This window comes from Pteronotus mesoamericanus, unplaced genomic scaffold (assembly GCF_021234165.1).
Source record: "Pteronotus mesoamericanus isolate MK-2021 breed Mesoamerican mustached bat unplaced genomic scaffold, CSHL_Meso_final contig_116, whole genome shotgun sequence".
NCBI lineage: Eukaryota > Metazoa > Chordata > Mammalia > Chiroptera > Mormoopidae > Pteronotus > Pteronotus mesoamericanus.
Genome location: NW_026555027.1, coordinates 6,322,783 through 6,344,010, shown reverse-complemented (window position 1 = coordinate 6,344,010; position 21,228 = coordinate 6,322,783). Strand labels below are relative to the sequence as shown.

General features: G+C 35.4%; 1 protein-coding gene and 1 non-coding gene across 4 annotated transcripts in view; one reads left to right on the top strand and one right to left on the bottom strand.

Moving 5' to 3' along the window:
• The window catches only part of BRWD1 (bromodomain and WD repeat domain containing 1), a 111,375-nt gene that overhangs the window by 58,814 nt on the left and 31,333 nt on the right, over window positions 1-21,228 (top strand). For 2 of the 3 annotated variants that reach the window (XM_054578409.1, XM_054578390.1), the window contains exons 21-33: window positions 112-243; window positions 4,218-4,312; window positions 6,141-6,330; window positions 7,848-7,973; window positions 8,081-8,188; window positions 9,067-9,191; window positions 9,862-9,944; window positions 13,872-13,983; window positions 14,637-14,698; window positions 16,906-17,061; window positions 17,285-17,405; window positions 18,704-18,829; window positions 20,495-20,567. In XM_054578409.1, the coding sequence (XP_054434384.1) occupies window positions 112-243; window positions 4,218-4,312; window positions 6,141-6,330; window positions 7,848-7,973; window positions 8,081-8,188; window positions 9,067-9,191; window positions 9,862-9,944; window positions 13,872-13,983; window positions 14,637-14,698; window positions 16,906-17,061; window positions 17,285-17,405; window positions 18,704-18,829; window positions 20,495-20,567 (1,509 nt within the window). The remainder of the gene's footprint in view (window positions 1-111; window positions 244-4,217; window positions 4,313-6,140; window positions 6,331-7,847; window positions 7,974-8,080; window positions 8,189-9,066; window positions 9,192-9,861; window positions 9,945-13,871; window positions 13,984-14,636; window positions 14,699-16,905; window positions 17,062-17,284; window positions 17,406-18,703; window positions 18,830-20,494; window positions 20,568-21,228) is intronic. The other variant, XM_054578400.1, reaches the window with a different exon arrangement.
• Window positions 4,798-4,899, bottom strand: LOC129077372 (U6 spliceosomal RNA). Its single transcript, XR_008529835.1, has one exon. It is a non-coding gene; the product is annotated as a U6 spliceosomal RNA (small nuclear RNA).

The following is a 21,228-nucleotide window of genomic DNA, read 5'->3' as shown; positions in this document are numbered from 1 at the left end:
GGGTTTTTCTTTGCCTTAAATCTTGCTGGGAATTTGATAGAATGCCCATGTTGTTGAAGATTGTACTTATTTTGGTACTGATTTTCATCTGCATGTTTCTTTATGCTGCAGGCCGATTCAGTGGTTTTGATGTCACAGTCTAGGCAGAGGACATGTAGGCGTAAATACCCAAATTATGGTAGAAGAACTGTTGGACAGATTGAGTTATCTTCTGGAAATGAATCTTCAAGCTCTGTAAGACATGTGAGTTTTGTAACTTTAAGATACATAAAATAATCTTAAATAATTTCCCTTACTTTGATTCTACCCTGAAATTACATGAAAACATACTATTCTGTGGAGGTTTAAGATAAAATTTTACATTTTGAGTTTTAACAAAAATTATGGACATCTTTGTTGAGATACTCACGATACTAGTGTAACATTGGAGTTTTTGCAGAACTGTGCCATTATCACCACTATTTAATTTCAAAATACTTTCATCACCTCTAAAAAGAAACCCTATACCCACTTAGTTACTTGTCATTCCCATCACCCTTCAGCCCCTGGCAACCGCTAATCAACTTTCTATCTCTGTGAATTTGCTTGTTCTGGACAGTGCATATAAATTGAATAATACATGATTTTGTGACTGGATTTTTCACTTAGTGTAATATTTTCAAGGTTGATTCATGTGTAGCATATATGAATATTTGATTCTTTTTTATTGTCCAACATATGAACACACCACATTTTGTTTTTTCACTCATCAGCTGATGGACATTTGTATTATTTCCGCTTTTTGGCTATTAGTGAACACTGCTCTTTATTAACATTCTTGCATGGGTTTTTGTTTGGACGTAAGTTTTCAGTTCATTTCGATATTTATCTAGGAGTCATATGGTAACCCTTTGTTTAACCTGTTGAGGAATTTCAAGTCTGTTTTCCAAAATGGCTGCAGTATTTTATATTCCCATCAGTATTGTAGGAGGGTATCCCAGTTTCTCCACATCTTTGCCAACACTTGTTATTGTCTGTCCTGATTTTAGCTATCTTAGTGCGAAGTAGAATTTTACTGAGGTTTTGATTTGCATTTCTGTAATGACTGATGATGTTGAACATGTTTTCATATGCTTATTTTCCATTTGTATATCTGTGGAAAAATATCTGTGCAAATCTGTTGCCCTTTTTTTAGTTTGGTTATTTTTTTAATTGCTATAAGAGTTCTTTTGATATTCTGGATACAAGTCCTTTCTCAAGTATATGACTTAGAAGTATTTTCTCTCATTCAATGGGTTGTCTTTTCACTTCTTCGATGGTTTCTTTTGAAGCACAAAAGTTTGACATTTGATGGAGTCCAGTTTATTTTTCCCTTAGTTGCTTTTGCTCTCATATCTAACCCCTTTACTTGACTTTCAATAATCATATGTAAGTCACTGATCTTCATTTTAATTTTTCTTGAGAAACCAATATTTTTGGTAAAGTGTATTTAAAAATTAATAATAGAATGCTAATATTTTCTAATTCAGTAATAATTTTGAGGAATGAAATGTTCCATATGAATAAATAATTTATCTTACTATTTTATAAAGCATTAGGATAATAGTCAACATAGGATTCAGGTTTAAACACAAATTCTTCTACTTTGATAACTTGTTTAACCTTTCTGTTCCCCTGCTATGTTTGTGAAGTAATTGGTAATAGTATGTCTTCAGAGGTGTTGTGAAAATTTAGTTAATCATGTAAAGTGCTTAAAACGGCACCTAATATGCAGTAATGTTACCTGCTGTTGCCGTCAGAACGGTTCGTTTAAATGATTTATTTGATTTTTCCCACCGTCATTTACCCACCATTCCCTTTTCCGCCTCCACCTGACCTCCGCCCCGTGCCATCACCACGCTGTTGCCCATGTCCATGCGTGTTTTCTCTTTTTTTTTTTGGCTCTGTCCCTAACCCCTAAACCTCCCATTACATGATTTTGTTTTATGTAATGAGACTGTTTCATCATTTTATTAACTTCAAAAGATATTTGATGTTTTAGAGCAGTTTTAGGTTTTACAGAAAAATTGTACAGTAAGTACATCAAGTTCTCATAACACTCCCTTGCTCCCTGCACAACGCCTTTCCTGTCAGCAGTGTCTTGAATTAGTGTTGTACATGTGCTGCAGATGATGAACCAAACCAATTTTTATACATTGTCATGAACTGAACTCCATAGTTTACTTCAGGGAGCAGTCTATTGTGCAGTTCTGTGGGTTTTGACAACTGTATAATGTTATGTATCTATCAGAACAGTATTATACAGAGAAGTTTCACTGCCCTAAAACGTCCCTGTGCTGTATACCCAACCGTCCTATCCTCCCTCCTGAGCCATTTGGTAACCACTGATCTTTTTACTGTTCCCATTGTTTTGACTTTTCTAGAATGTCATGTAGTTGGATTATACAATATGTAGCCTTTTTAGGTTAGCTACTTTCTAATAATAGGAATTTCTGTTTCCTTTATGTCTTTTCTTGACTCCATAGCTCATTTCTTTTTCATGCTAATACTCCCATTGTCTAGATTTACCACAGTTTATTTATCCATTCACCTACTGTTGGACATATTGGTTGCTTCCAAGTTTTGGCAGTTACAAATAAAACTACTATAAACATCCATGTGCAGCCCTGACTGGGTAGCACAGTTGCTTGGAGTGTCATCCCAATATGGCAGGATTGTGGGTTCATTCCCCAGTCAGGGCATGTGTAAGAATCAACCAATGAATGCATGGCTGGGTGGGACAACAAATTGGTGTTTCTCTCCCTCACCCCCCGCATTTCTCTTCCCTCTCCCTCCTTCCCTTCCCATCCCTCCCTCCCTCCCTCCCTCCCTCCCTCCCTCCCTTCCGCTCTAAAATTAATTTAAAAAAATCTATGTACAGGTTATTATGTGGACTTAATTTTTCAGTACATTTGGGTAAATACCAAAGAGTGTGATTATTGGATCATGTACTGTAAGTCTATGTTAGGATTTGTATGAAACTGCCAAACTTTCCTCCAAAGTCTCTGTACCATTTTGCGTTCCTTTCAACAGTGAATGAGAGTGGTGAAATGGGTGAAAGGAGTCACGAGGTACCAACTTCCAGTTACAAAATAAGTCACAGAGATAGAATGTACAGGATGGTGGCTGTAGTTAATACTGTATTGCATATTTGAAAGTTGCCAAGAGAGTAAATCTTAAAAGTTCTCATTACAAGAAGAGAAATTCCGTATGGTAATGGATATTAACTAACTTACTGTGGTAATCATTTTGCAGTATATACAGATATCAAATCACTATGCTGTATACCTTAAAATTAATGTAACGTGTGTCAATTATACATCAGTTTTAAAAAAATCCAAACAGTTCTTTCTAACTTCATCTATAGATTCAACCGTCCCAGTCAAAATTCTAGCAAGACAAAGTTCTACTTATGATACTATCTGACAGTGTGGTATTGGTGAAGAATATACAAATAGACAAGTGGACTAGAATAGGGAACTTAGCAATAGACCAATACAAATACAGTCAACTAGTCTTTAACAGAGGAACAAAGATAACTCAGTGGACAAAGTATAATCTTTTCAGCAAATGGTGTTAGGACAACTGGATATCCACATGCAAAAAAAGTGAATTTAGATACAGACTTTGCAAAAAAATTAACTAAAAGTGGGTCATAACCTTACAATTATAAAATTTCTAGAAGATGACAAGATCTAGGTAACTTTGGGTACAGTGCTGACTTTATATAATAGAATATCAAAAACATCTGTGAAAGAAAAACTTGATCATTGAGATTAAAATCTATTGCTCTGGGAAAGACACACTTGGGAGAATGAAAAGACAAGCTGCAGAATGAGATAGAATGTCTGTACAACTCATGTGATAAAGGACTTGTATTCAAATTCTTAGATTCTTAAAACTTACCAGTAGGAAACTCAAATTTAAAAATTGGCAAAAGATCTAACAAACACTCTCTCAAAGATGATATAAGGTGGCAAATAAGCATAGGGAAGATGCTCAATGTCCTATGCATTACGGAATTGAAAGTGAAACGTGGAAACATGGTGAGGTACATGTACATGCCTAAGACTGTGCCTTAAGTCCAAAACACTGAGAACATTTACACAACTTTTTTTATTAACTTCACTCAAATCAAGATTTTTATTTTATTCCTCTCTAACCCCCCTCCTCCCCTCCCCTCCCCCCCCCCAAATTAGGAGACTTCCTGTGATCAAAGTGAAGGTTCTTGTTCTTCGGAAGAAGAAGAATGGAAAAGTGATAGAAGAAGTGAAAGTGATAGTGAAAGTTCAAGGTATCTGTTTTTAATTGTTTCAGTTTTTTAAGTATTTTAGTCATAGCCTTGGTTGGAACTATATTTGGATGGCATTCAAGATGCAGGAGTTTGTAACCATGAAACAGTTTATGTTGAGTTTTTAATACATTTAAAAGGAGAAGAAACTGGATTAATAGCTGTTTCTATAGAAAATACTTTGTGTATTTTTATTTGACTATAAACATTTGAGCCAGGAGTGTAAAATATGTTCATGCAAAATATTGATTTAGTCTTGGGCTGCATTTTTAAAGAGTAGTATCCAGAGTATGTGTGGTAGAAACATTATTACATTCATTACTTGTTATTGTATATGCTTTGTTTACTTTTATTAACCAGATTTCATTTGACCAAGATGTTATCTATTTTTTTATTATAAAATGATCTTTTTTTATTTATTTAATTTGTTGTTCAGTTACAGTTGTCCTGCCTTTTCCACATTGTTCTCACCGTCCCCCCTCCCCCCGCCAAATATGGACTGCTTCATGAATTGGCATGTCATCCTTGCTTAGAGGCCATGCTGATCTCTATCATTCCAGTTTCAGTGTATATGCTGCCGAAGTGAGCTCTTACCATCTATTTTTTATCTTGGTGTAAAAGTCAGCTTTGTTTTGACAGATGCTCAAGCCATAAACCTGGACATAATTTTCTCTTCACAATTCATCCATCACCAAGTCCAGAAAATTTCCACCTAAATATGACTCAAATAATCTCACTTCTGTTTCCACTGATACTGTAGTGATCCAGATCACCGTACTAGACTCCCTGCTTGCTTTCTTGTCTTCTTTTATCCCATTATGAATAAGAGCTGGAGTGATTTTTAGAACACTTGTCTACTCTTAAAAGGTTTTTTAATATTGTGACAAAATTTACCTAATATAAAATCTACGATCTAAACCATTTTTAATTGTATAGTTCAGTAGCGTTAAGTACATTCACAGTGTTGTGCACCCAGCCTCCAGAACTCTTTATCTTGCACAACTGAAACTGTATACCCATTAAACAACAATTCTCTTTTTCACCCCCAACCCCTGGCAACCATTGTTTCCCTTTCTTTTTCTATATTCGTTGTCTTTTAATTCAACTTTTCTTGAATTTTACCATACAAAGTAGATGCTCTTAAATTTTCTCAAACAGCTCTTTTTATAGTAAAAAGCTTTCAGAAATGTGTGTGTTTGTGTGAGTGTGTTTTATCAAGCCTGAGAGGTAAGTGGTTGGCCAGTGATGGTCACAGTAGAGGCCCCTCTATGTGTTTGCTGAAGCTGGTAGTGGGTTGGTGGCCCACCCTGTCCCACTGGTCCCTCCTTTGGATCTCCTGTCATAGCTGGGCAAGACCCACTCTTGGCTAGAAGTTCTGACCACTTACAGCTTTCTGGTAGGACTATGCTTTACTTGGGCTTCTCAGTGTATTCACTAATGGTTTGTCAATCCAATTAAAATTTCTACTCTATTCCTGAGCCTCCTCTAACTTAGCAGGGTGCTACTTATGGTTCTGCGTGACCACTGCTGTTTTCTTAACTACATTTTATTTTTTAAATGGAGAACTGTTAGTTGGCTCTAGATGTTGTCTTCCATGAGATCTCATTTATGTTATAATTTTAAAAAATCTCTCAGGCTTATATTCTTCCCTAATTTCCAGTGTCAGTGGAGGTTTCTTTCTTATGATCTTTGGTCATTTCAGTGTTCGTTGATGGAAAGGGCAGATAGTTCAAGTTGAAGCTTCCTGTGGTCTTTTCCCCCCTCCTCCTTGTCGCTCCTCTTTAGGCTTAGATTCTGGTTGCCTACAACTTAAAATGTTTTCCTTTTCTAGTGACTCTTCATCTCGATATTCTGATTGGACAGCTGATGCAGGCATCAATTTGCAGCCTCCTTTAAGAACTTCATCTCGTCGGCGTATTACTCGATTTTGCAGTAGTTCAGAGGATGAAGTGTCTACTGAGAACTTATCTCCTCCTAAAAGGAGACAGAAGAGAAAGAAAGAAAATAAGCCCAAAAAAGAGGTAAGTAAAGTATAGCTTTAGAAATAATATTTCTGTTATTATAGAAATAAAATAATAGCTCAAGCTTTACTTACCTCGTGCACCCAGCCTCCAGAACTCTTTATCTTGCACAACTGAAACTGTATACTCATTAAACAACAATTCTTTAGCTTGGCTTTAGCTCAAGCGGTTACTTTATCATGGTAGTCACTAGAAATAATATATATGTACAGTTTTATAGAGGTGTTTCTGTCCATATTTAAAGTTAGAAATCTTTTTGAAACTGGTGCCTTTTTTTTTCTTTTGACCTTGTTATATCATCAGGAGTTCAGTGTAAAATGCAAACTTATTTTTGGAAAAGCTACTTTATTATTAAAACTTCTCTTTCTAATGTGCTCTGAATTGGGATTTGAGTCTTTTCTGAATCTGAAACTTACAGGGAAAGTTCTGTTTGCTCAGGATCCTACCCTAACACATTTTTCCTGTTAATTTCAACAGCAGAAATGTACTTCAAGGCATTTTAAGGCTTTTTCTTCTTCTTATGTCTGTTATTACCATGTTTCCCATTTTCATTTGCTGTGTTCTCTCTTCATACTTTTCTCCTAATTTTAATATCCCTATTCCTTTTGTGTTCAGCACATGTACTCCTGTCATGCAGGTAGGTCTCATTATTTAACGATGCCATGTCTTTGTATTAGTTATCTATTTCTTTGTAACGTATCACTCTGAAACCTAGCTGCATAGAATAGCAAACATGTATTTCATGTTTTGATGGAAAAGGAATTTGGGAGCTGATTAGCTAGGGGACCTGGGCTTATGAGGTTGTGTAGTCATGTTGGTTGGGGTTGACGTTGTCTGAAGGCTTGATTGGGGCTAGATGGTCATCTTTGAAGCTCATTCATATGGCAGTTGGCTGGTGGCATGAGCCTCTTCATAGGGCTGCTTGAGTGTCTTCACAACATGGTAGCTGTGTTCCCCAGAGCTAGTGATCCAAAAGTGTAAGGAAGAAGTATGCTCTTAATGCTTTTCATTATCTAGTCTTAATGTCACACATTGTCATTTCTGCTTTATTCTGTTTGTTAAAAGCAAGTTGAGTCCATTTGCAAGCGAAGGAGACTTTGGAGAGGACGAGTATCAAAGAACTTTGGTCATATTCTAAAATCGCCTCTTAAAACCTCAAATTAAGATGAGATGGCCTGTAATGATTAGTCTGTGGTAAAATTCAGAGCAGAGCAGGCTGCGTGTCGAAGGGATTTAGGTTGGCGATTAACCCCCTTGAATAGCAGGTAAAGTGTTATGAAGGATCTGTTAAATTCAGGAGACGCTAAGAAAGTACAAGGTAGATCTGCAATGCAGACTAGTAGTATGTTCCTGTGTATGTTCAGGAACGAAATATGTATGGTGTTTAAAAACTAATCATTAGGTGACTTGCAATAAAAGTGTCATTCTGAATGATGATGTTTCATTTGTTTTTCAATTAAAGAGTGCACAGTTGCTCCTTTTTAGTCTACTAAACTGTGTTCTCTTCCTCTTGCCAGAATTTGCGGAGAATGACTCCGGCAGAGCTTGCAAATATGGAACATTTGTATGAATTTCACCCTCCAGTTTGGATAACTGACACCACACTTCGAAGGTCTCCTTTTGTTCCGCAAATGGGTGACGAGGTAAGAATAATAAAATGTAAAAACTTGAATATGGAACATAAAACAACATTAATGTTACTCTTAAGTTTTTATTTTTATTTGTTATTTTTCAATGTGTTCTTTTGTAGGTAATATATTTCCGACAAGGTCACGAAGCTTATATTGAGGCTGTCAGAAGAAACAACATTTATGAACTGAACCCTAACAAAGAGCCATGGAGAAAAATGGATCTTAGGGTAAGATGATGGTATTATTAAACATTTAGCACATATATAATTAAATTACTTAAAAATCCATTTGAAAAACCTGGAGACATATTTCATTACTATCTTTACATTAATTTCCTCTTTAAAAACATTCCTGCTGTTACCTCTAAGCTTTAAGATCCAGAGGAAGACAAGTTTATCAGTTGGCAGTCTTCATATATTGCTGATGGACATGTAAAATTCTCAGTGTGTTTGAGTTTCTTAGGAAGGCATTTTTGCAATATTAGTAATCTTAAAATGTGCATACCCAAGACAAGTTTTAAAAAGCAGTGCAAGTTTTCAAAAAAAGAAATACAAATTGGAAAAAAGGTTCAACCTCATGCATAATATAGAAAAACATTAGCTTCCCTGTACCAAAACAATTTTCAGTCTGATAACTGAGAAGGCCCCTAAGTTAACTAATGGGTGGGAAGGTTATATGGTTCCATATGCCGGACAAAGGGATGATTCATGTCCCAAGTGTGGCACAGTGGAGAGTAGCATGAAATTTTATCATGCTACTCTGAATGGGGCACAATTGTTTATTTCTGGAATTTTTTATTTAATATTTTTGGACTGTGGTTGACCACAGGTGACAAACAGCAGAAAGTCAAATCATGGATGAGAGGGGATTATTGTATTTTCTAAAGTGAATATATTTCTTACATTACATACAGTATCAAATGTCCTCAAAAAGATGCAAAGGTATACTTTAGCAAAAATGATGGTAATTAATAGTCACTTTTACCTTAACTGCTAGTTTGGAAGCCAAAATTGTGAGTTGACTAAAATTTGCAGTATATAGAGAATTAGAGTCTTGAGGAATTGATTTATATTGACCACTTATTCTTTAAAAAAATCTGTTGAAGGATCAAGAATTGGTCAAAATAGTTGGAATACGATATGAGGTTGGGCCCCCTACACTCTGTTGCCTCAAACTAGCATTTATAGATCCTGCAACTGGAAAACTTATGGACAAATCTTTCTCTATTAGGTATGTGTTATTTTTTATGGAATTATTTAAATGTAGATTTTCTTTCTTGCTGGTTAGCATGCTCTTTTTATTTAGCTGCAGGGTAAATAGCAGAGTACTGCAGACAGCCTGTGATGCGGGTTTAAGTTCTGATGGATGGGGCCCCAGGAGAAGTAAAAAGAAGGATGCTCCAGCCCCCACAGTTAGACACTGGCACTGGCATGTTTTATACATTTTTCTCTGCCACTTAAATGTGTGGAGAATTCTGGTCCATTGGTGAAATTCCTTCTGCTTTTTTTTTTTTTTTTTTTTTTTAAGAAAATGATAGAATTCATAATTTTCTAAACTTGTGCTGTCCAGATGGTAGCCATTAGCCAGTCGCATGTGGCCTTTGAACACTGGAAATGTGGCTGATTAGAAATGAGTGTGATGTAAACATACACACTGCATTTTGAAAACTTGATATGAAGAAAAAGAATAAAATACTATTTTGTATTGATTATGTGGTGAAACAGTATTAGGTTATATTGGGTTAAATATAATATACCATTAAGATTAAGCTCACTGGTTTCTATTTATAAATAGCTATAAAAATTACATATGCAGTTTCCATTGTATTTTGTTTGGACAGTATTACTCTAGACTATAATCTGCTACACAAGGAATTTAATAATCTTTTATTTTTGTTTAGATATCATGATATGCCAGATGTTATTGACTTTCTTGTATTACGTCAATTTTATGATGAAGCAAGACAGAGGCACTGGCAGTCTAGTAAGTCTGTTTTTACTGAGTTTTATGTATCCTTAGATATTAATCTCTCCTTTGATTGGTGGATGCAAACATGTAAATTCTGGAGAGAAATACAAGGGACTGATAAGTATATTTTGCTTAGGGCTGGGTACTTACTACTTCTTAGTAGACCTTTTAGCCAAACAACATTTCTCCTATGGTATGTGTCATTTTCTTACTCATTGACTGTAGTAGTCTAGACCTTTTATTTCCTTTCAGACTTCCCCATACTGCATTATCTCTAATTATATTTAATGTGACACTGGTTAATTCACAAAATTATCCTATGATGTAAAACAATCAGAAAGTTGAAGAATAATGCAGATTTTACACAGATAATGTCTGGCATACCCTGGAGTATTTTACCTTTGATATCATATAAGCTCAGACTTAAGGAAGCTGACTTGAGGAAACTTTTTTTCTTTTTCTTTTTTAAATTTATTTTTAGAAAGAGGGGAAGGAAGGGAAGAAGAGAGGGAGAGAAACATCAATGTGTGGTTGCCTCTTGTGCTCCCCGTACTGGGATTTTGGCCCGCAACACAGGCATTGTGCCCTTGACTGGGAATCGAACCAGTGACCCTTTAGTTTGTAGGCCAGAGCTCAGTCTGCTGAGCCACTCCAGGCAGGGCATTTCTTTAAAAGAAAAAACAAACAAAAACAAAACAAAACAAAACACGTAACACTTAGGCTTATCATGAGGTATGTGGGTGGACAAAAAAATCACCAGTGTGGGCACTAACTTGAATGTGGTTTTCATGATGGCCATCATTAATTTGTGTTGTAGGTCATTAATCTCTTAAGGACATAATGATGACTAATTAGGCCAAATGTAATATCAGTTAGCAATTGTAATGCCTGTTTCACAGGTGCACATACAATATTCTCAGTATGTACAGTTTTCTTGGGGAGCTCATACTAATGTTAGTCACTTAGATTAACTTATTCTACTATTATCAGTTTTGGTCTCTTATTAGAAATATTAAATTTTACCCAGGCTGTGTCTTTTGTTGTATGCATTAATAAATGTTAAGACCTCATTAATTTTCCTAGTTTCTGCTGCCTTTTTCTACATATACTATAAATAGGTACATTTCAGAAAAATTCCTTGAGCCATCTCTGTTGAAACAAAAGTTGTCAGTGTTGCTGTTCTTAGTAAACTATTTTTATCAGTAATGTGAGAACAAATAATCAAGATTATTTTGGGAGTAGTGGTAAAGGAATCTTTTTTGAAGAAAAGCATCTAGCCAGCCATTTGCACACAAAAAGAGACAGCTAGAATATTTGTGTGTTAACAAGTCATATAGCCAAGTTCCAAAGAAGTTTCTTATCTGTTAATATTTTTCAAACCCCTCTGACATAAAAGTCAGAAGCTCTTATTTTGCTCTGTTAATGTGTCCATTCAAAAAATGTTTTTATTTAATTTTCTATAGCTAAACTCTAGGTATAGAGTCCCAGTTGCCTCTTACAATAGAGTGGTTTTTGTTTCATTTTTGTGGCTGAGAAATTATTTTACTAGATATTCTATAGTATTGTTCAATAATTAATTAATTTTTGCTTCCCTATAAAATCTTACCGATTTTCCTGAAGTCTGAGTTGTGCTATTAGAGGAATTTACCTGTTTCTGTTTATACTATGTTGAGAACGAAGTTTACCCTACTTGTGAATAGCCAAAATAGATTTATTTGAAAATTCTTAATGAAAATTTAGGATGGCAGCAGAGTAGGTGGAAGTTACACTCATCACCTCCCAGGACCAAATTGGAATTACAACTAAATTATAGAACAATCAGCCTAAATAACCAAGACAATAATTAACGTAATAGAAAAACCAATTTTTACCATGAGAAAACTAATTTTTATAGTTCCCTTTAAAATGTTAGTCTTACACTGAAGAAATATTTCACACAGAAAACGGAGTGAATCTTGTAGTATTAGGGAAATAGAGAAGAAAAATACTATAAAATTAATTTTTGATATCCAAGACTGGCTCTCTAGCCCTTACTGGTATGACTCGGTTGGTTGAGTGTCATCCTGCAAACCAAAAGGTTGCTGGTTCGATTCCTGGTCGGTGGACGTGCCTGGGTTGTAGGTTTTAGTCCTGGCTCAGGGTGTGTATGAGAGGAGACTAATCGATGTTTCTCTCCCTCTCTTTCTCCCTCCCTTCCCTGCTCTGTAAAAATAAACAAATAAAATATTTTTAAAAAGACTGGCTTCCTTATAACCATGTTTATAGACATCTCAAAATGAAGCCGTTGGATTTATTATTACATGTTATAATAGATATTTTTGTTAAATTAGATTATTTATATTACAGGATTGGACAAAAACCATGGTGTTACCAAATTTGTAGTATACACCTTTCATTAAAAAAGTTAGAAAAAATTTATTAAGATTTATTTTTAAAGTTGAAGTTTTAGAATATCTCTATATTAATGAAATACTTTCAAAAGTAAAATTTTGTTAATGGCAGAGGTGAGTGGAGGGATGTGGGGCTTAAGGGTTTTAATGATTTTGATGAAAAATATACATAAAAGTCATGTTTACATGAATTTGAAAATACATTAAGGGCCTTAAAATATGTAACTGATAGTTGCAATATTGCTATTTTTATAGGATTCACTATAAGCATATTCTCTGTAGTCAAGACTGCATATTTTATTATGTAAATAGTCTTTTTCTTAGGGGTGAAATGTAGCTTTGATTTTGATTGGTATTGTTTCTTCAAAACTACCATTGAAGAAGGAAGGCATTGTTAATCTACTAAAGAATTATTAATACTGGATGATTGACTTTTTTTCTTATTTATTTTGTTTTGAAAATGCTGGGATGGATGGGAAGGAAAAGATAGGGTTCTTAGAATAGTCTGTTTCTTTTGTAATATATGTATTACAAAAGTCAAACACAGTTTATTTCCCTAGAAGTGTTATAATTGTAGGATACATTTAGAAATGTGTGTAACCCAAAATCCCTGAAGTCACTGACGTATTTGTTCCACAGTTGGTTTGTATAGAAGCCTTTTTAAGATCTGTTCACTTGCTTTTATATTATGTCGAGATAATAGGATATGTGGATGTTTTAAGTTTTTAACACAATAAATGTGTAAGTGTTGTTGAAGATAGACTTAGACCTGATTTTTATTATGAGATCTTAAGAATTAGAACACTCTTTTATGTGAAGATACTTACACAGGAACAACTGTAAAATAATCATGGATTAAATCTAATCATAGTTTTACAATTTGTTTTGTGGGAAATGTTTTATTTTTTTTAAAGATTCCATTTATTTATTTTTAGAGAAAGGGGAATGGGGGAAGAAAGAGAGGGAGAGAAACATTGATGTGCAAGAGATGCATTAATTGATTGGTTGCCTCTCATATGCCCACGGCTGGGGACCTGGCCCACATCCCAGGCCATGTGCCCTGACTGGGAATGGAACTGGCGACCTTTTGGTTCTCAGGCTGGCACTCAGTCCACTAAGCTATACCAGCCAGGGCAGGAAATGTTATGTTTTATAAGTGTGTATTTAATACAGTCATTTCTCAAGCATTTATTGATAGTATACATTGTTATAAAAGATTATTGAGTTTTGTTAAACTTTGTTCTTTGGTTTTAAATGCAATAGAACTTACTTTGGAGTGGGCATTTGGATTCACTAAACAATGGAACCTAGTCATAAATCATTTTAGTCTATTATGTTGTATGGATATATACCTTCAGTAAATTGCTGAGTGTAACATTATATCATTTTTACATCTGTTTTATCACTGAAGATTGCTGGAAAGTGGGGGGGAACGGCTAATTCTGGTACAGAAAAATGCTTGATTACTGAAATCTTTATCATGTGATGTTTTATAAATTAAAAATGTTAGTGTTTCAAACTGGTGTCTCAGACTGGGTCATATCTCTTCTAGGTGACAGGTTCCGTTCTATCATTGACGATGCCTGGTGGTTTGGAACGGTGCTAAGTCAAGAGCCCTATCAGCCACAGTACCCTGATAGTCATTTCCAGTGTTACATTGTTAGGTCTGTATGCAGGTGAAAATGAATCACCTACAAACATTTGTTCATTGTGGCAGGTTGTGGTATGAACAACTAATACAGGTCAGGTTAAAAAATTCCCATGATTTAACCTGTCATTAAGTCACATTAGCCTCACCTCTACAGTGTCTCCTTAACATGCCCTTGTCATTTCCTGTACACTAGTACCCCTAATGGTGCAATCTCTGCTTGCTTCCCTGGGGCCTTTTCTGTAGGTTCTTGATACTTTTCCACCTGACATTGCAGGATCATTGTCCAAGAGCACATAGTACATCATTTGCTTTGTTCAAAAAACTCTTTGCCGCCTTTCCATTGGCTGCAGAATAAAATCCACATGCTAAAGTGTCACTTTCAGGGACTTCACAATGTGTTTGAGTTTTTCTTCACTTACCCTAGCATGGACCACAGAAGATTTCTGGTTTTGTCCTTGAACCTGCCATACATTTTATACTTATTTCTTATAATGTATCTTTCTAAAAAATTTTTACTGTTACTGTTTAAACTTTTACTGCTACAGTCAGGTTAATTTTCACAGTTCTTTCTTCCTGTCTGCCTGTTTCCTCTTGTAGTGGATCCTAGGTATTAGCCACAAGGTGTCTTTATAAAAGGCTAGCCAGACTTTTCTTTGGTTTTAACAGGTGGGACAATACTGAAATTGAAAAGCTTAGCCCATGGGATATGGAACCAATTCCCGATAATGGTATGTAATTGCTAAATAATTACTTTACCTTTATGTTTTTAATTTTTTATGTGCTTAGTAAAGCACATAAAACAAATTGTATTCTTTGAGAAATGTTTCCAAATTACTACGGTAACTGTGAGCTTTACTAAAAGAAGTGAGCAGAATTATGTGTACCTGGTTCATTACTTCCTGTCCTGAGCTTCCATCTTGCTGCTGGCTGTATCTCAGTAGACCACTGTCATTTCTCACGTAAGCCTGCCTACAGCTCCATGGACCACCTTCACATGGCCTCCGTTTTCTTTTTCTCATCCTTACTCTGTTACCCTTCCTCTGCCTTCAGAGAAGAGCTTGCACTTGACTTCAGCTGTCTTTTGCTTTACCTCACCGTGCCTGTCGCCCTGTGGACTGTCCGTCCCTTTCCTTGGGAGAGGTGTGTCCGTGCCACAGCCAGCCTTCCTTCAGGGTGTGCTGTGCCGCTGCTTTTCACTTCTGTTGGACTTGACACGCTTAGTTCATCCCCTGCAACAGTTTCAGTTTCTTCCTTTTTTGTCCTCTTGAGTTTGAATTTGTCTCTTGTACCTTAAAACATCTTTCGTTTGGCCTTCTTGAAGATTTTATCTACTGAGTTATTTCCTCTTACTCGCCTCAGTTTCTTCCCTCTGAAGCTTTCTTTTATATTAGTGTTTATTCAACGTAAAAACATACAGAAATTTTTGTCCTTTCACCCCCATCATTTTTGATGCATGAAATCTTTGCTCCACGAGTTTTAACCTGTGTCTGCCTCAGGGGCCAAGCCCTTCCCTTTGCGTTTACTCCCTGATGATCGCCATCAATCATGGTTTTGCTGTACTTTGGAAAGATTTTTATGGAAATGGGAACTTTTTTTTTCAAAAAATGTTTTTCTAATATCTGCAGTCTTGAAAGTCACCAGTGACCTCCCTTTGTTAGATTTTCATTTGAGCTTAATATCTTACAAATAGTAGGAAAGGATATTTTTGCAATTTTGAAAGCATGTCATAGATAAGTAAAAACCAACATTTTTTGAGGTCTCACTCTGTTCCTAAGAACTTTGTGTGTGTCTCTTCATTTCTGCTCTGAGGCTGGTGCTCTGTTACTCAGTTTGCAGATAAAGAAGCTGAGGCTTGGGGAGCTGGCAGTAACCTGTGTTAAGGTCACACATACCCCTAGAAAGGATAGGAGCTGGGATTCCAACCCAAGCTGTCTGGCTCCAACCAGTGCCTTTAACTGCTGTTCACAGCTGCTTTTTTGTAAAGGATACTACAGATCAGTGAAAGCACTTATATAAAGAGATTTTTCATGTTAATGATGTCAGTAAGTCTTTAGAAGAATTGTCAAAAGACATGAACAGGCAGAAAAATAAACATAGGAAGAGAAATTCACTTGCATTAATAGTCTTGGAAATGTATATTAAAATAACAGCAAAATATGGTTTTATTAGATTTTTAGGTATGTTAGTGTATCTTCTAGTCCTGTTAACATCTTTCTCCTTTTATTTATGATTTTTAAGAAAATGTTCTCAGTATTAACAATGCCTCTTGTTCTTTTTTAAAATGTGCACTCTTTCATGATCAGTTTTTATTGCACTTTTTAAATATTTTGTTTTGAAATAATTTTAGGCTTACAAAAATAGTACATAAAATTTAGTATTTTCTCAAATGTTACCATCTTAGATAACTATAGTGCAGCTTTCAAAATCAGGAAATTATCTTTGATACAATTCTAATCTATAGACCTTCAATTTTGGGTTATTTTCCTAATGTCCTTTTACATACTAGATTTCATGGCCATGCCTCCTTAGTCTGTTTTAATCTGGGATCCCTGAGTCTTTCCATTATTTTTCATGACCATGACACTTTTGAAAAGTACTGGCCAGTTATTTTGTAGAATTTCTCTTAGTTTGGGTTTGTCTGATGTTTTGTCATGATTAAATGCAGGATTTGCATTGGGGGCAAGAATGTCAGAGAAGTGATGTTGTGGTTTCAGTGCCTCTGTCAGGAGGCACATGGTACCAGTTTATCCAGTGAGCGGGGATGTTAGCTTTAATCATTGGGTGAGGTGGTGTCTGCCAGGTTTCTCTGCTGTTAAATTACTAACTTTGTCCTTTATAATTAGTGTCTTGTATATGACCTTTGACAGTTGAATGTATAGTATATATTTGGTTTTTGGTTTGTTATATCCATTTTCTTTTCTAATGGAATTCTTAGTTGATCCACCTGAAGAATTAGGAGCTAGTATTTCTGTCACTTCAGATGAGCTAGAAAAATTGCTCTACAAACCACAAGATGGTGAATGGGGTCAGAAATCAAGAGATGAAGAATGTGAACGAATTATTAGCGGTATAGATCAACTTTTGAATCTTGGTAAGTGTTTTTAGTATGAAAAGTTTCATGTTCAAGCTTTCTTTTCCACACACGTATTTTTAAAAAATTGTCATGTTTATTACTACAATTTCTGTTTATTATCTTTCATTTAAGCCTCCGGTGTTAAATGTAACTGTAGTGTATTTTATGAATGACTTTTAGAGAAAATACCACTTAGAGGTCATCAATGTACTGATAAAAACTCTTTTGTCTGCCCTGACAGATATAGCGGCAGCTTTTGCAGGTCCAGTTGATCTGTGTACATACCCAAAGTACTGTACTGTAGTGGCTTACCCAACTGATCTTTACACAATCCGAATGAGACTTGTTAATCGTTTTTACAGGTTAGTAGAAACCTACTTTAAAAATAGTTTGAAAAGATACTTGGCTGTACCAACTAGAGGAAATAGAGTAATGGTGGTTGATCATGACAGTGGTGGACTGGGGAGGGATTAACATCATTTTCTTTTTTCTTTTTCTTTTTTAAATTGTAATGTCTTGGTCCTGTAAGACAGCAGTTGCTGACCTTTTTGGTACCAGGGACTGGTTTCATTGGCGGGGGCAAGGGTTGGGGGGACACATAGGAGGTGCAGCTCACAGCTCAGGTGATCTTCAGCTCGCACTCACCCACTGTGGATGAAGGGGGCATAGGCTTCCTGGTGGGGTGGGGGGTGATGGGGTCTGCTCAGGTGAGCTCACTTTGCTGCTTTCCTGTCCACCTGCCTGCTGTGTGGGAGGGGTAGGGAGGAGACAACAGGTTAGTGGCCTGGTTCCTAATAGGCCGCTGACCCGTACTGGTCCTTGGCCCAAGGGTTGGGGATCCCTGTTGAAAGACATTGTGTTGGGTGCCTGTGGGTGGATGTGGATAGAATCTGGATAAGAAAACTTTTCAGTTTGCATTTTTCAATCTTGAGTAGTCTGTTTTTCTTACAAATTGTGTTAAGTAGTTAGAAATTATATTTTTTAATTGTATGTTTAACATTCCTAGTTAGCTGCATCATTTAAAAATAAAATTTAATTTAGTTAATATTTGGCCTTTGGTCTTTGAAAAATTTATTCCCTAAAGTCATGTACTTTTTATTTTTTATCTCTGGTTTCTAGAGCAATGATAACTATAAAATTTACTATTCTCAGTGATTTTTTTAAAAAGCAGTTGATGATATCTTATTTTTTATAATTCAACTGGTTAGAAAAATTATGATAAAAAAACTGACTTTTTGAGTTTACATTGTTGATATAATTTATCTCAAATATGGAAATGTGCATTTGATCAGAAATCCCTTTGCAAGTTTACAGTGAGACTCCCAAGATTGATGGTATTGAACACATTTTCTTCATCGAGTCTCAGCGGCTTCAAATGTACCCATAGGCAGTATGAAAAGGGAGAGTTGCTCTGTTGGTTTTCTGGGTGTGAATAAGTGGTCTGTTAAGATTTTTTTATGCTTAAATGTATTCTCTGTAGTTCAGTATCCAGTATAATTGCTTATGACTATGATCAAGTCGACAGCATGAGAAGATTATTCAGTGTTACTTTGCAGTTACAGTTTAAGTAATATATCATGCTGGCTTGATATGGTGGGTATTTTACTTTGATTTCTGTCTTTTTATTGTCTAAATCCTAAATTGCCCTTTTATTTTGAAGGAGGCTATCTGCATTGATTTGGGAAGTCAGATACATAGAACATAATGCCAGGACATTTAATGAACCTGAGAGTGTAATTGCACGGTCAGCTAAGAAGATAACTGACCAACTTTTAAAATTTATCAAGTAAGTGACTTCATATTGTAGGTGTGATGGAAAAGTAAATGACTTTGAGTTTTGTGGTGTTGCTATCCAGTAAATAATTTAAGCTATCCAGTGCTTAGTGTGTGCTCTCTGAATTTTACACCCTTTTAATATTACTTTAAATGCCATTTCTTTACATATTTACTATGATTGTAATTTCTGTAATGAGAAATTAATTTTTCTATGTTTAAAAATTTTGAAATAATTTTGTACTAGACATTTGTCAGGCGCGCACGTGTGTGTCCTTTACCTGTTTCCCTTAGTTAACTTTTTTTTTTTAACGTATTTATGGTGTCCCGATAAAATGCTAAGGAATTATCCATGGTAGAATACTGTTGACTAAGCTGTAGCACTTACTTGGGTTTATTAGTTTTTACATCAGTGTCCTTTTTCTGTTTCAGGGTCCTATCCAGAATCTCCATCATACTCACTATTTTGTTTTCTTAATTTTCTTTAACCTGTTCCCCAGTCTTTTTTACAAGCCTTAGACAGTTTGTTGTGGGTACTTAATTTGGCTTTGTCTAATGTTTTCTTTCTTTTTTTTAAAGATTTGATTTACTTATTTTTAGAGAGGGGGAAGGTGGGGGAAAGAGAGGGAGAGAAACATCAGAGTGTGTTGTCTTTTGCATGTCCCCTACTGGGGACCTGGCCCACAACCCAGACCTGTACCCTAGATTGGGAATCAAAGTGGAGACCCTTTGGTTCTCAGGCCAGCACTCAGTCCACTGAGCCACACCAGCCAGAGCTGTCTAATGTTTTCTCATGATTAGATTGAATTTTAATTTTTGGATTGTGTCCTGTAAGAGTGTTTGTATATGCATGAATGTTCCACATACTTCCGTGCATTGGGAAATCAGGTTTGGAATAGTATGATGAAAATTGACCTGAAACTTGAGATCCAAGGTCTAGCCTGATCTGTTCCAGTGAATGTTTTGTGTGGTTTGGACAAACTTTGAGCCTGTATGTTTTAAAATTAGTGATTTTTGCTATATCATCTTATATGTCTTATACCCATAACTCTAAAAATTCTGTGAAAGAATAACATGTTAAAGAACACAGTTTATAAACTATGTCATTATTTTTAAGATGTAGCTATAAATTGGGAAATAACTGATGGTAGTCTATCCCATTTTTCTGGGAGACTTGGACTTTCCCAGAGCTTTTCCTTCAGGAAGATCACATACCCATATTCATCTTCTTTATGCTTGGATATTCCTACTTTCGGATTTTTCTGTGTTTACAGTGAGATTAAGAAGTAATTTGCTTTAATTTCTTCTTCCTTTTTTCTTCTCTTTTATCTCAAATCAACCATTTTCCTGGTACTCTATGAATATTACTGTTGATGATATTTAGAAAAACTCATCTCTGTAGTCATCAACTGTTATTTTTGGATTACCAGCTAAATTTCCATACTTGCTTAACCGGGGGAGGGAGGGGGAAGTCCTCTTACTTTCTATATTCTTACTTGGTCAGTTGTGTCCATAGAGGGTAGAATAAAAACCTGATATTTCTCTGCTTAAAATTAAGTATGCATAGTTGGGCAGTGGTTTATATGTAACTAGTAGTTTGTGTGAATCTTTGGCAACAATTATGGAATCTGCATACTATTAAAAAAAAGAATTACTTTTTTTTTTTTTTTTTTTTTAGGAATCAAGACTGCACAGATATCTCAGAACTTTCTGTCACTTCTGAAAATGATGACCAAAATGCCAAGTCTTTGGTATGAAATTTGTCACTCTACACTCTACAGTGATTTTTGTTAATTTCAAATGGTAACTTGAAAATGAGTGAAGTAGAAAATCTTAATTACTTATATCAGTTATTGTTATATTCCAATGAACTATGAAAATAGGTTGCTTGATAAATGTCTGTATTTTAATTATCTAGATGGTCAGGGTTGTAATTTGTGTTAGCCAATAACTGATATCAATATATCAAACAAAATACATCTAAGTGAATAACTTAGGTGTGGAATATGTTCTCTTTCCAAATTTAGCTAGAGAAAGCCGTGTTAAAGAAGTACCTTGGAAATATTTTCTGTAAAACCAATATCTGAGAATTGGATCTAATTGTAATTAAAAATTAATGAGCTTTACCATGCTCACCATTACCCTAAAGTTCCTCATTCAAGAAGGTCTTAAAGTGTCAGTGAGGCAGATATCAGTGATGTTGTACTACTTACAGAATCAGGCTGGTTGGATTGGTGGCAGAGAAGATGTTCTTAAAAAATGATACTGTGTAATTTCTACACAAACTTTTATTGTAGTACACTGATTTTCATGCTAATTTATATTGGAATAAAAATGCATCTAGATTTAGGGAATAAGAAAATGTGGAGAGTATGAAATACAGGCATTGTAGGAGACTCTATGAACAGAGGT